The sequence below is a fragment of the Mauremys reevesii genome, linkage group 8, assembly GCF_016161935.1.
Source record: "Mauremys reevesii isolate NIE-2019 linkage group 8, ASM1616193v1, whole genome shotgun sequence".
Taxonomy (NCBI): domain Eukaryota; kingdom Metazoa; phylum Chordata; order Testudines; family Geoemydidae; genus Mauremys; species Mauremys reevesii.
In genome coordinates, this window is record NC_052630.1 from 67554548 (window position 1) to 67572411 (window position 17864).

The following is a 17864-nucleotide window of genomic DNA, read 5'->3' on the forward strand; positions in this document are numbered from 1 at the left end:
TCGCGTTACCACCCAATATCCTTGCTGTCAGTGTGTTTCAAGGTGTTTGAGCATTTGATCTGCCAACAAATTGCTCCGGATTTGAACACTGTCTTCCAAGTTGAGCAGACTAGGAAAGGATGCAGCATCTGTGATCAAGTCCTGGCCTTGACCATCTTTATCGAAAACGGTTTTCAACAAAATCTAAAGACAGAAGCCGTCTTCTTAGATTTGACCACTGTCTATGACACAGTTTGGCACAGAGGGCTTTTATTTAAACTCTCTTGAGTTGCCCCGCTTTGGGCAGTTGAAATAATAGAGTTCTTTCTCTAAAACAGGTAGTTTAGAATACACATGGGCAACTGCTGTAGCTCCTGGAAGTGTCAGATCAATGTCCTCCGTCATACTGTTCAATGTGTACATCAACCACCTGCCAGCTACATTCTCGCGTAAGTTTATCTATGCCATGACATCTGCTGCAGCTACCAAGCTCAGTCCTTCTCAGAAAGTGACAAGGCCTTGAATGAAGATATGAAGCTCCTGGCAGACTATTGTAGTCAATGGTGCCTGCAGCCGAGCTTTTCTAAGACTATTTCTACAGTATTCCATCTGCATAATGGAAGTGCAGGCCACGAGTTAAATGTTTTCCTCAATGGTCAATGCCCGCAGCATGATCCAAACCCAGTTTACATCGGTGTGACTGGATAGGTCATTAACATATCACAACCATTTGAGGAAGACAGCAGCCCAAGTCAGCACTCAGAACAACCTGCTCAGAAAATTGGCCAGTTCAACCTGGGGTGCAAGCGCCCAATGCTTAGATCATCAGCCCTTGCCCTCTGCTATTCAACAGCAGACTACTGTGCTCCTGTCTTGTGTCACTCATCTCACATGAGGCTGGTCGACGTAGTGCTTAACAAAACTATGCATATTGTTACCGTGACTTTACAGGCACCTCTTTTGCCATGACTATCTATACTTAGCAACACAGCACTTCCCCATATTCGCCATGAAAAGGCCTCTGTCACGCTGCTTGCCAAGATCCGTGAGAATAGCAACCTGCAGTTTTACACAGACCTCTTCGACCAGGTACTGGGCTGATTATAAATATTTGCACTGTAAAAAAAGATAAATCTACAATCTACAAGTCAAAGCATGAAGGAGCATAGGAATGTTTAGCTTATCTGGCATGTAAATACCTTGCAGTGCTGGCTACAACAATGCCATTCAACCACCTCTTCTCACTTTCAGGCGACATTATAAGTAAGAAGTGGGCAGCACTATCTCCTGTAAATGTAAACAAACTTGTTTGTCTTAGTGACTGGCTGAACAAGAAGTAGGACTGAGTGGATTTGCAGGCTCTAAAGTTTTAGATTTTGTTTTTGAGGGAAGTTATGTAAAAAAAATAATTCTACATTTGTAAGTTGCACTTTCACGATAAAGAGATTGCACTACATACAGTATTTGTATGAGATGAATTTTAAAATACTACTTTTTATCTTTTTACACTGCAAATATTTGTGATAAAAATATAATGTGAGTACTGTACACTTTGTATTCTGTGTTGTAATCAAAATCAATATATTTGAAAATGTGGAAAAACAACCAAAATTATAATACATTTCATAGAATCACAGAATCATTTAAATTGGTATTCTATTATTGTTTAACAGTGTGATTAAAACTGCGATTAATCATGATTATTTTTTTTAATCGAGTTAATTTGTTTTGAGTTAAGCACTTGAGTTAACTGTGATTAATTGACAGCTCTAGTTGCCAGGCTTTTAAGTTGTTTGTTATAAAAGGATGGAGTAAAGATGCTCTATCAATTGCACAAACATATCATTAAACTGATGATTTTACAAGCTTTAAAGGCTAGAAAAATGTGGATTCCTAGCATAAGGGATTTTCAAAAAGCACCATTTATTTCCCTCACATGGATAGTTACACCTATCCTTTTCAGAGAACCACTAACATTCCATTAGGGATAGGGATAGCTCAGTGGTTTGAGCATTGGCCTGCTAAACCCAGGGTTGTGAGTTCAGTCCTTGAGGGGACCACTTAGGGATCTGGGGCAAAAATTGGTCCTGCTAGTGAAGACAGGGGGCTGGACTCAATGACCTTTCAAGGTCCCTTCCAGTTCTAGGAGATTGGTATATCTCCAGTTATTACCTTTATTACTCCGGTAACAAGATAATCAAAACAAACAAAAAAAAACCTTATCCTAGCATATATAGTTTACATTTTTTTTTTTACTTGAATGGTTCTTAATCCAAGTGTTCCACATGCAAATTTTAGGTATACTGAGTCCCCAGAGAAAATTCATACAGGGCATGTTTTAATATTTGTGATTTTTCTGCAGACATATCATCAGTACTCAAGCAAACAAGTGAATAAACTGTTATAAATGTGAACTTTTAAGAACCACATCACAATTTCTGAGATTTCCTATTTCATGTCCAAAGCTTTCCCCACTACACACACAAAATATTGATTGGTTGCCATGGATATGAACTCAGATGACTAGTTGGTAACTGACTGTGCTAATGGACACACGGGTGAAAGCCTTCTGTTATGAGTCAGTTTCCTATGAGCCTCATTGCATCATTTCACCACGTAAAAAACAAAGACAGTTGTTAATGCTTGACAAATCAAACACATTTTTGCAACAAACATTACAATGTTAAAAGAAGATGAACACTGGGAGTAGGAGTAAACTAATAATGATGCAAGGCAACAATCAATATCAAACTTCACATCAGTTTATTTGCAAGTTAACATGACATAAGTTATGATCCTTCCTGTATGTAAATAAACTATAGGATATTTGGTGATTTGCTGACACTTATGTGGCATTAAGCCTCAAATGTAGGACTAACTGTAAATACAGCTCTTCTCCAGGCCAGCTTTGTATGTCTGATGCAGAATGGGGGTATTTTTTCGTTTTGGGGATTCTGTAGTAGACAGACCTTTCATCAGCTGAATGCCACTTAGGCCTGGCTTACACTACAGAGTTAGGTCAAGTTGCCTTGCATCAACCTATTTCTACATGTCTACACTCAGATTTGTCTCTGGCAGACCTCAGTGCCTCATTACAGCAACACAGAGTGTAAACACTGTGACCTCTGTCAACCCCAATAGCCCGTGAGCAGCTGTTTCACAATGCCCCATTCCCTACAAAAGTGACTGCTCTGGTCACAATTGTAAATTCCACTGCCATGGGCCACCTTTTAAAACTTCCCATATGTTTTTGAAATGCCTCTTCCTGAATGCCCACTTTGGCGAGCACAACTTAGCAGCTCACCTTGGTTGTGTGTAACTGCCCAACTGAGCATGCCAACTCCATGCACTGGTGGGCTCCTGCCTGGAGAAAACAGGAGGTATTGGATCTCCTGGGCCTGTGGGGAGAAGAGGCTGTGCAAGCAAAGCTACAGACTAGCTGTGGAAACATGGACATCTATAAAAAGATTGCACGAGGGATGCAGGCAAAGGGGTATGACCGGGATCAGCAGAAGTGTCATGTGAAAGCAAAGGAACTGTGGCAGGCATACCACAAGCCCAGGGAGGCCAACAATCAATCTGGTGCTGAGCTGCATACCTGCCACCTTAACAACAAGCTACATGCTATACTTGACAGAGATCCCACCAGCACCCTGCAAACCACCATGGATACCTCTGAGGAGCCCAAGACAGAGACCCCTCTCCCCCACACACAGTCAAGAGGAGGAGGAGGATGTGGCAGGGGCAGGGCTACCAGCTATGCCATAAACCAGAACCAGTTTGAGACTCCATCACAGTCTAGCCAGTCCTGCCAGCCAAGCATGTACAAGCCCAATGAAGGGAAAGAGACCTTGGGTAAGCATATGCAGGCATTTTCCCTTACACTGTTTAAACTGAAAGATGGCATCTGGTCCATCCTTAAGGTATCATGAGGTGTCAAGAGACAGCAGAACAAAAAAAACAGAGATAGAATTTGGTATCTGCAGGATTATGGGAGAAAAGTGAAGAGGCAGCATCCAGAGCAGTTTATGTACATAAGGATGTCCCTTTTCTCCTCCTGAGAGATCTTGATGATAGGGATGGCTGCCTTATTTCTTCCTCCATGGTAGAACTGGACTGGAAAAGACAGGACTGGAACAAATTGGAGGAGAGGAGGCAGAAGGGTCAAGGATGGTGGGAACTAGCAGAAGAGTCTGTGCCTACTAGAGAATTATTCCAGACTCTGGAGAGGAGCAAACCCAAGATTCCCTGAGTCTCACCATTCCACTGCTGTCAACAAATAACTGAAATCAATAGTATAGTGCATCTCTCATCCTGCTCTACTGCTGGTCCATATAAAATATAACAATCTATGACTGCTAGCTCAAGTGGTCCATGCAGTGGATTTAAAGGTTTCTACCCTGCTGATGAACCATCTGGATGTCAATATGATGCCACATGATTACATTTTCTGTTTCCATTTTAAAAGATGTAGGAAATTGCACACAAAAAAGCTACATTAAAATATTATTAAATGCCAGAATTAAAATGGCCTGTGCAACCTTAATCCAGCTCTCTTGTGCATAAGTATTATGATAGTCTTTAATTACATGATAACATACTATTTTTTCCATTCAGTGCAGCGGATGGACCTACTCTGCACATAAACCAGGGTTATGCAGTGAAGAAGACTGTTGTCTGTAGGCCTCCTGCTTCATTTGTTGCAGAAATTGGAGGATGTGTTGTCAAGAGAAAGGAGGACTTGAGGTTACAGCAGGGGTAGGCAACCTATGGCATGCGTGCCAAAGGTGGCACGTGAGCTGATTTTCAGTGGCACTCACATTGCCCGGGTCCTGGCCACTGGTTCGGGGGGCTCTGCATTTTAATTTAATTTTAAATGAAGCTTCTTAAACATTTTTAAAACCTTATTTACTTTACATACAACAATAGTTTAGTTATATATCATAGACTTATAGAAAGAGACCTTCTAAAAATGTTAAAATGTATTACTGGCACGCAAAACCTTAAATTACAGTGAATAAATGAAGACTCGGCACACCACTTCTGAAAGGTTGCTGACCCCTGGGTTACAGCAATTGAATGCTGCCCTGGAGAACTGGATTCTATTCCTGCTTCTGCCACATTGTAGACACCATGTTAAGTTGATGTAATTCTCCCCCGAGCGACGTAAGTTACATCAACTTAAGTGATAGGGTAGACAAGCCCTAAGTCTTCACCAATGTACATATTGTACAGTTACTCCTGGGGGAATTCTGCACCACTGTGCAATGCAGAATTTTGCAGAAATTAATGTTGCGTGCACAGAATGTCCTTTCTCCCAGAGAAATGGGTTGCAGTGCTGCTGGCCACCACTAGGGGCCACTGGACCCAGTTGAGCCCAGCTTGCACATAGAAGACACTACAGGGGCTCCGGAGCTAGAGGGTTCCTGGCAGCTGCAGTTCCCCACTTGCCCTGAGGGAAGGAGACAGCTGCGTGCAGAAAACTCCACACAAGCCCAGGACCCAGCATCAGGCTGTTTCTCCCTAGGGATCCCTGGTCTCTGGATGAGAGGGAGGTGGGTGGGTGTCTGGGCTCTGGAGGGTGAGGGGGTGCGGGTGTATTGGCTGGAGGGAGAACCGGGTGTCTGGGCTCTGGGGGGAGGAGTTGTGGGTGACTGGCCCCCCAGATGGGCTCTGGGGAGAAGAGGGCAGAGAAACAGGAACTGGGTTGTCATAGAGGTTTCTTTAACTCTACTCCTGGGGGAATTGGTGTGTGTGGGTCTGTATTTTTACAGACATACTTACTGACAGACATTTTGAAATAAATTACCAAAATAATTGAAACTAGTGTGATTATGTTGTGTTAACATTTGCAGAATTTTAAAATATTGTGTGCAGAATTTTTATTTTTTTGGCGCAGAATGCCCCCAGGAATATACAGTGAAGAGATAACAATGTTGAAGAATAAATATTTTCCAATAGCCTGAACTTTTACCTGACATGTCTATTTTCCCCTTCAGCTCAGTGGGACTACTGTCATATGAAAGTGTTTGCAGGATCAGGGCTTTAATCGATCACATAATTCAATTTAGCAAGACAGTTTGTGGATATAAGACTAGTTGGATCCATTTGGCTTATAACACATATACACAGGGGCAGCGAGTTGTATGGGCCGATGGTGCCCGGGGTCCAGCAATATTCAGGGCCCAGCTCCACCAATGTTTGAGGCTGGGACTCTCCCCTGGCCCCGCCTGCCACCCCCATGTGCCTCCCCCGAGTGTCCCCTCAGCCCCCACGCACCTCCCCCAGGTCCTGGAGTGTCCCTGCCTGTCCCCTGCAGCTCCATGCTGACTCCGTTCCTGGCATCAGCTGCCGCCGCAGGGTCCTAGTGCCCCCCTATCCACTAGTGGCAGGGCAGGTTGCCCTTATTCTGCCCCAGACCCTTCCCTGTTCCGGAAGGACCTTCCACCAACACAGAGCCCCCTCCCCCACCTGCAGGCACCACTCCTGCCCCACGCTGGGCAAGGGGCAGCCCCATCCCCCACCCCCAGAGAGGCTACAGTGAGGGGCAGCAGCAGGGGAGGAGGCCACACATGATGGCAGCCTCCCCCCCACACCCACCACAGGGGAGTTGAGAGGGCTTCCTAGACCTGAGAGGGGCCCTAGGAGCACATACAGTGACAGTGGTGTGGGGTGAGTGTGCTGCCGAGGGAAGAGGGGGGCCCCTCCGCCAGAGCTCACTGCTGCTGGCGGGGAGAGGGCTGGGGGGAATCCTCCTCTCTGGCCCCAGCCCCAGGGCAGCCTGCCTGCACCCCAAACTCATCCCCAGCCTTGCCCCACCCCAGAGCCCACACCCTCAGCCACAGCCCTCACCTCCCCACACCCCAACCCTCTGCCCAAACCCTCTGCCCTAGCCCTGAGCCCCCTCCCAGAGCCCAAATCCCTCATCCCCAGCCCCACCCTACAGCCCTCACCCCTGCACCCCCTCTCACCCCCAGACTCCCTCCCAGAGCCTGCACCCCCTCCCTCCACACCCCCTCATGCCCCCAAACTCCCTCCCAGAGCCTGTGCCCCTCACCCCCTCCTGCACCCCCACCCCTCGCCCCAGCCTAAAGCCTACACCCAAACTCCGTCCCAAAGCCTGTACCCCTCACCCCCTTCTGCACCCCCAGAGACTGCACCCAGCACCCAAACTCCCTCCCAGAGCCTGCACCCCAAACCTCCCCACCCCAACCCACCCAAACTCCCTCCCAGAGCCTTAGGCAGGTGGGGGACATAGTTTGGGGGAAGGGGGCGAGGTTCTGGGCACCACCAAAATTTCTATAAACCCGTCACCCCTGCATATACATTGTATTTTATGGTCACATTTTGTCAGCATCTCATGCTATCTTAAGATGTTGATGTATATTTGGCTCTTTTGTGATCTCATGTTTGAAGAATAAAAGTGTTGGGAAGGAAGTGAAAGGGATTTACAAAGCTGTTTTACAGTTCTGAATAAGACTGTTCTTAAAAGGGAAGATTTCCAAAGACACAGATGGCAGTTAAGAACCCAACTCCTAGTCAGTGGGAATGGAGCACCTAACCCCATTAAGTGTCTCCCCAAGCAATTATGTTATCAGACATTGGGTGAACACTTATACAAAATTTTTCCAAAATATTTTGTATGTGTCATAAATTAACCGTATTGTCTGCTATGCAGCCTTTTTTTAAATCATTCTCTGAAACATTTAACATTTCCCTTAAAATGCTATAAAGTTAACTCCTTTGAGCACACGATTACCAACTCTTAAAAAATACTAGTGCAGTTTGCATTTTATCACATTAAACAACAGAAAGACAATGCTCACTTAAAAAATAAAGACTAAGCTAGTTTGCAAATTCTGCTGAACACTAACTCCTTCATTTTATTGGTACTTGTCACTGTCGGAGACAGGATACTGAGCTAGGTGGGCCATTGGTCTGACCCAGTATGGAAGTTCTTATATTCTTATTGAAAAAGATTTGAGTTCACCTATATAGTAATAAAGCAATTCATTCTGGAGGCAATAGCACAGACACTCCCTAAATTGGCATAAAGGACTACTGCAGAGGAATTCTATATACCTTCCTCTACAAGTGCAGCAGCTTCTTTGTGACGCATCCAACTCTGCCAGCCAAAATTTTAGAGACCCACACTCTGGTTTCCTGTAATATGAGCACATAACTTACTGCTCAGTACCATTTTAAAACCACACTCCAAAGGAGGAGGAAAAAAAAACAACCCAACAACAACATCATCACATTGCAGGATCGAGACCTAAGGCCCCTCACTCTGAAAACACTTAGGCCTGGTCTACACTACGGGGGGGTGGGGGTGGGGCTGTCGAACTAAGGTACGCGACTTCAGCTACGCGAATAGTGTAGCTGAAGTCGAACTACCTTAGTTCGAATTTCCTACCTGTCCAGACGCCGCGGGATCGAACTCCGCGGCTCCCCCGTCGACTCCGCCACCGCCGTTCGCGGTGGTGGAGTTCCGGAGTCAACGGGAGCACGTTCGGAGTTTGAACTATCGCGTCTAGATTAGACGCGATAGTTCGAACTCCGAGAAGTCGAACTCTCCGCGTCGACCCAGCGGGTAAGTATGGACCTACCCTTAGACACACGCTTAACTCACATATGAAAAGTTAAGAATATGTGTTTTCAGGATTGGGGTCTCACTTTGACATCATATAGTAATAAGTGCAAGGTAAAGGAAGGACAAGGCTTACAATATAGGCATCTGCTTGATTGTAGTCTATTGTCTTTTAACATAAAGAGATTTCCCAGATGATATACATCAACTATAGAAAGTGACTAAGGCTATGTCTGCACTACAGAGACCAAAGCAGCACAGCTTTGGTGCTGTAAGTATGCTGGCAAAACTCCACAGTGTGGAGGGGTTTTTCTGTCATTGTAGGAACACCCTTGCCCCGAGTGACAGAGTTAGGTCGGCATAGCTATGGCACTCAGGGATGTGGATCATGTGCACCTCTGACTGCCATAGCTACATTGACCTAAATTTTAAGTGTAGACCAGGCCTAAGGTAGTAGCATCTGCCTATAACAGTAATTGGATGTTAGCACCTAAAGTAATCAGTACATGAAAATCATCATCTGTTACTGCTAAAGCAAAATCATTCAGGAGTGTGTTAGAAATGAGATGACAGTAAAGTGTTGCTGGTCTGAAGTCCCTCCTCCCACCAAAAAAAAACAAAAAAAAACAAACATCCCAGTTATTTGGGACTACACTTCTGTGTAAGGTTACAGTTAGAAGTCACCTACTACAGGACAGACCCAACAAAGAAAGTAGCAGAACGCCACTAGCTGTCACCTTCAGACCCCAACTAAAACCTCTCCAATGCTTCATCAAGGATCTACAACCTACCCTGAAGGACGATCCATCACTCTCACAGATCTTGGGAGACAGCCCCCCAACCTGAAGCAAATACTCATCAGCAACCACAGACCACACAACAAAAACACTAACCCAGGAACCTATCCTTGCAACAAAGACCGTTGCCAACTCTGCCCACATATCTATTCAGGGAACACCATCATAGGACCTAATCACATCAGCCACATTATCAGAGGCTCGTTCACCTGCACATCTACCAATGTGATATATGCCATCATGTGCCAGCAACGCCCCTCTGCCATGTACATTGGCCAAACCGGACAGTCTCTACGTAAAAGAATAAATGGACGCAAATCAGACGTCAAGAATTATAAAATTCAAAAACCAGTCCAAGAACATTTCAATCTCCCTGGCCACTCGATTACAGACCTAAAAGTCGCAATATTACAACAAAAAAACTTCAGAAACAGACTTCAACGAGGACTGCTAAATTGGAATTAATTTGCAAAATGGACACCATTAAATTAGGCTTGAATAAAGACTGGGAGTGGATGAGTCATTACACAAAGTAAAACTATTTCCCTGTGTTTATTTCTCTCTCCTAATGTTCCCTCACAACTTCTTGTCAACTGCTGCAAAATGACCATTTTGATTACCACTGCAAAAGGTTTTTCCTCTCTCCTGATGGTAATAGCTCACCTTAACTGATCACTCTCGTTAGAGTGTGTATGGTAACACCCATTGTTTCATGTTCTCTGTGTGTGTGTGTGTGTGTGTATTATATATATATTTATATTTCCTACTGTATTTTCCACTGCATGCATCCGATGAAGTGAGCTGTAGCCCATGAAAGCTTATGCTCAAATAAATTTGTTAGTCTCTAAGGTGCCACAAGTACTCCTGGTTTTTTTTAGTTGATTCAGAAGTGCACAGTCCAAAACTCCATTTTGGTAGAATTATCTGTGATGCTGGCAGATCCGGTGCCAGCTCATGCCAAGGCCCCAGGCCTAACAGAACACTGTTTAACACATGAGTGGAAACCAGTCTGGTTTACTTGGGGGTTAGTATAATAAAAACAGATCTTAGTATAATAAAAATGTGTTTAGACTTTATGAAATGCTAGTAGCAGGCTGCATGTATTTACTTATATCTGTATCCATGCTATAAGGTAATACTTATGTGTGTGCTCTATAACTGTAAAATTTTTGTTCTGAAACTCAACCACGTGGGGTGGGGAATTAAAAAAACTTCACTTTACCCAATACAAAATGCAGGATTCCTACAGAAGGCATCCTCTCCTGATCACCAGGAAGGATTACTGAGTCCAAATGGGGCACTGTAGAACAAAGACTTTGTTAATTGCTCCACCCCTGAAGAGTTTATATGCAGAACTGTTCATCCCATCAACTTGAACTCCATGGAAGGGGGGGGGGGGATTAAAATCCCTTAACAGAAGGAATTGGGGTCTCTTTATGCTATCTGGACTCTGATGGACAAAGATTCTTAAATATAAGCAAGAGATCTCCATGCTGCTTATTATATAAACTATATTATACGTTTATTATATATAAACTTATATAACCCTTTTAAATCTAAGACTGTTTCTCAATTGTGTGCATACATCTCCTGTTTTAACCTTGTATATAGTTATCTTATTTCTTTTCTTAGTTAATAAATTAACTAAAGATTCATTACAGGATTGGCTACAGGCACTCTTTGATTTGAGAGCCGAGTACAACTCACCTGGGGTAAGTGACCTTCCTTTGGGACTGAAAGTAACCTGAACATTGTGATTTCTGGTGTAAAGTGACCATCTATCACAGAGTCACGCCTGCCTGGGTAACAAGATAGACTGGAATGCCCAAGAGGACTGTCTGTAACTCCCTGTTAAGGCTGTATAGTGCCTGAGGTGTTTACACTTGTTACTGGGCTAGTGAAATCTAAGCATAGAGCTCACAAACAGGTTGGGGTTTGTGCCCTGCTTCTTAAGAGTCTGCCTGGAGGTTGGTATTCTCATTCATGAGCCACTCCAGGCAGTGTAACTTTATCCTCATAAAACACTTCCATCCGCAGAATCAAAACAGATAATTCAGTGAAGTCTGTGACTAACATATATGGTAATTTAATAATAAGCACTGAATGGCAATATAATTTTTTACACTGATTTCTAGCTGTCCAGCCTTGACAAGTTTCAGCAAGTAATCATTTTGGTAATGACATTAAAGCAAAGCTGTAATCCATGTCATGGACAAATAATAGATTGGGGTTGGATATTTATTCTCTCAAGGATTTACTGAAGAAGTTGACAAGCCAAAATAGAAAAAAAATATAACTGCCAATGCTGCAACTTCCACCTGGTATCTGGAAAGATAAAAATCAAGTTACGTTCTGTCTCATGTACCATCAGCAGCAAATAAATATTCTGCAGTCAGAACTGAGCTAACAGTTCTGTTGCTGACATATGAGGCAAAAAGGAATCCAGCTGTCTTTCCACAGCTGCATTTGCTCTGCAGGTTGACAAATGGAATTATTCCTGTTAAGTACATGGCTCAGACACATACAAGAAATAAGATGCCATTTTTCTATGGACACTTTTATGTTAAATACTTTTACTGTGATTCTCAAATTACATAAAAAAAGTGAAAAGTAGCAGTAAAGTATCAAACAGAAGGCAGAAGAAGAGTACAGTATAGGCTGCCTTAAATCGGATTATTAATGGACACTGCTGACTGCAACCATGTGTTACACTAACTGGGTTGCAGGAGCCTGAATATTCTTATTTCCACTCTTTTACATAGAATGGGTAAACTGTGCTTCCTTTCTAATCATATTATGTTATATAAATTAACTCTAGTCAGAAATTTATTTTAAAAAAAGTCTGCATGGGAAAAAACAGAACATAGTCACGTTACATTAGGCGCTAATTTTCTTGGCTTTCTGTCTACAATATTTCAGCAGACACATTCTTGTTGATAGATATGGGAGAGACGGGGGGGGGGAGGAATGTGACTACAGTAAATAAGTTTACATTCCCGTGAGCTTTTAAAATCAATATAACTTTGCCCTTACTGAAGAGTCCATGCTTTAGAACAGCATGACTCTTATTTAGAGAGACAGAGTGTGTGTCTGTATGTATGTACACTATTACTTTCTAACTGAAGAAATAAATTTGGGGAAGCATGTATGGCAAATCATTTTATCTAGCAGAAGTCTACCCAAGCCTTTTCTAGCTTCTTCCAAGCTGTTGCATCACACAAAACACCATGTCTATATGAAAAGATAAGAGATGCTCCAAAGGCCATTGCTAAATGCCAACAAAACTTGCAAGAAACATTTTTTTTAAAGCTTCAGGGATGGACACCTCACTTCTGAGTCATCTAATCTTTCTGCAGTGGTTCATTAATGGCCATTTCAAAATACGTAATCTAATCATAAGCAGTAAATAATTTAAGAGCAAGTCCACAATGACAAAGCTCCAAAGGTAAAAGTGCTGCTGTCATCTTTGTGCAAGGAACAAGTATACTGCATGTTTGAGTTTAGTACATTGCACTGTATATTCCCATGACCCAGCCAAAACACACAGTAATCAATGGAGCCCTGAAAATCTGCGAATATCCGCGGACCACGTTTGCGGATTGGATGCAGATACACATTTTGTATCCGGCAGGACTCTAGTAATCACCAAGGACAGTCAATAAAGGGCTCAACTGCTTGCTCTTACGTGTTTCTAAGTTCAGAAGCTTGCTAGAAACAAACAGAAAGCGACTATGAGATGGATGTAATTGTTACCTTATTTGCAAACGTACAGTTACCATGATGCAGGCACTAGAGATTAAGCAGCAGAGTGACAACTCATAAGTGATGTACTTACAGCGCGGGCTGGTGGGTGAAGAGGGTTATAAGCTTTTAATTCTGAGCGGAGGATACTGCTTTTATCGCAAGGCTACAGAGACAGAGGGCTGCAAGGGCGGGGGGGGGGGGGCGGAATCTGAGGTGCAAGGCTATTTGGAGGCAGAAGGGCTGCACAGCGGCGGGTTTGCAAGGCGCTCCGGAGGAAGGCGGCTGCACAGGTCCCTGTGGCGGGGACGCGGTTTCATGCCGACGGGGGAGGTCTGCATGCACCGCTCGCCTGACTGGTGCCAGGGGCCGGGGCGCGCAGGCACCTACCGGGAGGACTCCCCGCTGAAGCTGCCGCCGTCCAGCAGCCGCACCTTGCAGAAGAGGATGCCGTTGACGAAGGGCACGGACGACAGCTCGTCCAGCTCCAGCTCCACGCGGAACTTGAACTTCTTCTTCTTCATCATCATCATGAAGGCCATGGGCGGGGGCCGGGGAGCCTCCGGCCGGGCCCTCAGCGCCTCGCCCCGGCCGGCCGCCGCCCGCCTGCCGCGCTCATGGCTGCTGGGACGGGCACGCCCGCCCCCTGGCCACGGTGCTGCCCGCCCGGCTCCCAACGGCGCCTCCTACTGCCGCCCGCCCGCGCCGCTTACACGGCAGCCGCCGCCTCCCTTTCAAACCAACCCGCCTCCGCTGTCCGAGGGGAGGGGGCAGCGCCGCGCTGAGCCCCAGCCAGGGCTGCAAAGCCCGGCCCTGATGCCGAGCCGGGCGGGCGGGCGCCCCCAGCGGCCCCGACCCGCCGCGCAGCCAGCCGAGACGAGGAGGGAGAAAGAGGGCGGGCGGGCGCTTCAACGCACTAAACACACGGCGGGGTTCGCGGGGCAGGGAGGTACTGGAGACGGTGGCTGAACCGCCCGAGCGCGCTGCGCTGCTCTGGGGCCGGCGGCGGGGCTCCCCGGACTGGGCCTAGTGCTCGGCGTCCGGCTGCTCCCCTGCGTCTTCAGCCCGGTGGGCACTTGCCCCGGGGGGGTGCGATCAGAGACATCTTCAATCCACGGAAAACCTCCCCCGCCCCTGCAGAGCCTCCATGACCGCTTCATGTGTGCAATGGAAAGCATAGGGTGGGGGGGTGACTTTCTACAGCTTAAAATGCTGGCAGGTGATTGACCGAGCACGTCCGACGTTATGAGTACCACTGGGGATTGCAATAGTAGAGAACAATTTAGGATGATGTCACACGTAGACAAGTGTCCATTGGGGTTTCCAGATATAGGCCACCATCCTACAAAGGCTATGCTTGCCCCCTCCACTCAGCAGAGTTGACCAGCTGCAGAGGAAGCAGCAGGTTGTATCCCTTTCAGTAGCATAAAGCACTTGCTATGTGCTGGTGATCTTTCAGTGTTTCCCAGTGCATTTTGTTGGGGGTGGTGCAGTTCACTGACCCCCACCAGAAACAAAGCCCATTATTTTCATAATGATGACAATTTTAAAATGTATTATTCTGCAGAAGTCATAGAAAAATAAAACAGATCTGAGTTCAGTTAGAGGGTATAATTGTTCACAATTTTACTTTATTCTTGTGAGCAGATTAGCAGTTGAAATTTCAACTCTGAAACATCTGGACTCCTTGGAGCTCTAGGTTCAAATCTTGGCAGAGTCCAGTTCTTTATCTTTCTATAGCAGCTTACTCTGTGTAAGGCTGGTACTTTAAAAATAAATATATTTTTGCTCCAATTTTTGACCCCTATGTCCCATTCTGACTCTATCACCTATCTGCTAGCAGTAAATTACCAGTAACAGTTACAGAGCCTTGCAGGTTACAGAGCCTTGCAGGTTGTCTTCCCAGTGGAGGGGAAATCAGTGACACTGAGTCTACATATAAGCTAAGTAACTTGTTTTATTTACACATATACATCAGTCCTTGCACAAAGGGAATTGTACCACACAGCATTTTTTCCTAGGACTGAACATTTGCTCACATACCAGGAAAAACAACTTGTAAAATGGTGTAACACCACCATCTGGTGACACGTGCTGTAATATAATGTTATGCTGGACAAAACCTAGTTGAAGCTGCTGGGTGTAACATCACCCAGGATAAACGTATAAAGCAATTGAGCCGCTTTATGGAATAGATAGCTGGAACAATCCTCTGCCCCAAACTCAGGCCACATGTAAGACTAGAGTAGAAATTGAGCCAGGCAGACCAAAGGGTTTACCAAGAGTCTGGTAACAAACACAGAAGTGGTAGATTATTGAAGCTCTGTGCATGTCTGTGTGAGGGAGAATCACCTCAGACTCCATGAAAGCAGTAGAAAGCCAGGGCCAGTCAGAGTGTAGTGTGACCCTGAGAAAAAAGTTAGAGTGCTTTTGGGTAAAGTGCTGGCTGGAAAGATGCTTGGAAGCTATAAGAAACAGGTTGGCTTATGGAGTAGGGGGCATTCCTAGTCAATCTATAGGAGAATTGAGGAAGAGCTGCAAGGAGCAGGGAGGCTGTGGCAAGGAAGCACCTGGTGTACAGGAAAGATAGCTATTGCATTTATGTTGAACAGTTTTATTTCTGGGTTTGCTAAAGATTATTAGTACAATCTAGAAATGGTGCCTTGAAGAGAGATCCTGAACAGACTCTGGGTTTGCTGTTTAATTCTTCCTGCACTGGGGAGACAGACCAGCAGCCTACACAGGTCAAAAAGTTTCTGTTTAAAAACGTAAATTAAGACAAGGAAAATTCTATTATAATTTAATGATGTACATGTAGGTCTAATGTGAGTAATCTACAATTATTTTCTCCCCATATTATAGAATAAGATTCTAGGGCCTGATGTAAAGCCCACTGAAGCTGATGGAAATATGCCCCATGATTTCAGTAGGCTTTGGAGCAAGACCTGGCATAGCTCAGTAAATCAGCTTCTTTACTGCTGACATATATTTATGTTCTCAGATCTCTGATTTGGAGAAATGTCTTTCATTTCCTTAGTACAGAGAAGGTGGGTGAGGAGGTTATATCTTTATTGGACCCACTTCTGTTGGTGAAAGAGACAAGCTTTCGTGCTACATAGAGCTCTTCTGCAGGTCTGAAAAAGCTCTGTGTAGCTTGAAAATTTTTGTCTTTAACCTACAGAAGTTGTTCCAATAAAAGATATCACCGCACCTGCCTTGTCTCTCTAACACAGGGGTCAGCAACCTTTCAGAAGTGGTGTGCCGAGTCTTCATTTATTCACTCTAACTTAAGGTTTCACGTGCTAGTAATACATTTTAATGTTTTTAGAAGGTCTCTTTCTATAAGTCTATAATAATAACTAAACTATTTTGTATGTAAAGTAAATAAGGTTTTTAAAATTTTTAAGAAACTTAATTTAAAATTAAATTAAAATGCAGAGCCCCCTGGAGCGGTGTCCAGGACCCAGGCAGTGTGAGTGCCACTGAAAATCAGCTCGTGTGACGCCTTTGGCACGCGTGCCATAGATTGCCTACCCCTGCTCTAACATCTTTGGACCAACACAAGTATAACACTGGTCAGACCCTTACTGTGACCTTCCTGGCCAAAAGCATCAAAAATAAAAGTGTCAGAACTATGGATTTCTTAGTTTATTTAGAACCTTTAACCAAGAGGAGATCTCTTAAAATAGCAAGAGAGATCTTTATCTTAAGTAAAGGAAAAATCTAGGCAAAAATCTAGCAATTTGAGATCATCAATATAAATGTAAATTTGATTTAAAGCTTCACCTAATAATCTGTAAGAGTTAGAGCTTTATTTTAGGGAAGCCTTATAAGTGCTTAATATATTGGATGTGATTCAAGCAGGTATTTATTGTGGCTAATCCAGAAAAATTTAATGGCTCCAAGTCCCACAGTCATATTAGATAGGATTAAAAAAAGGGAGGGGGGAATATATCCTCATGCTTCAGGTATAAGCCAACCACTAAGTGACAGGAGCCAGGAAGAAGTTTCCTCTATAAACAGGCTATTCCATAACTGTACATAAGGTTTCTCACACCTTCCTCTGAAGCATCTAGTACTGGCAACTGTCAGGATGCAGCATAGTAATTCCTTTGTTTCTAAATTCTGTGCACATTCTGCAAGTCAGAACTGTATTTCAGATAGTAATTGATTTTAAGTGTACTGTTCTCATAAAAATGAAGTTGTAGTTTGCGAAGAATAAAAAATAAATAAAAACTGGCTGAGGGACAGCCTCACTACATTTAAAGCATGAATGTAAATGTAGAAGTAAGAACAGGCCTTAGTGACTGAACTTAACTCATTTTTAAAGGGTACACCATTAAGCCCCAACCTTGCAAACATTTATGCATGTTTAACTTTAAGCACCCAAGTAGTGGTCCAAAGTATCAGGACCTTAATGTTTTGCAGTTTAAAAAAAAAAAAAAAAAAAAAGGAAATTGTTTAAGGGTTTAATCTTGCAAGGTTCTAAGTGTCCTCAAACAGTGCTTTGCAAGAGGTGCTCTGTATTTCACAGGAACAGCCTCTGTATTAGGGGCTCCCAAATCAGTAAGGGCCTGATCCTGCACAATTTAAGCCTGTGAGAGTTTTGCCATTGACTTTGGTGGGAGCAAAATCAGGCCCACTCAGAATATACTACCATAAACTAAGGATAATATTAATTTCACATTACAATTTTACTTTTTACCTACTGGTTTTTGTGGATTTCTATTTTAGCTGGACTGCAATTGCAACGTAAG

General features: G+C 44.2%; 1 protein-coding gene across 4 annotated transcripts in view; it reads right to left on the minus strand.

The window, feature by feature from the left end:
- FAM102B (family with sequence similarity 102 member B) overlaps nucleotides 1-13912 on the minus strand; it is a 44641-nt gene extending 30729 nt beyond the window's left edge. The window contains exon 1 of one of the 4 annotated variants that reach the window (XM_039486196.1): nucleotides 13498-13912. In XM_039486196.1, coding sequence (XP_039342130.1) covers nucleotides 13498-13649 — 152 coding nt within the window. In that variant the 5' untranslated portion in view covers nucleotides 13650-13912. The remainder of the gene's footprint in view (nucleotides 1-13497) is intronic. The other 3 variants (XM_039486197.1, XM_039486198.1, XM_039486199.1) reach the window with 3 other exon arrangements.
- Nucleotides 13913-17864: the final 3952 nt, after the last annotated feature.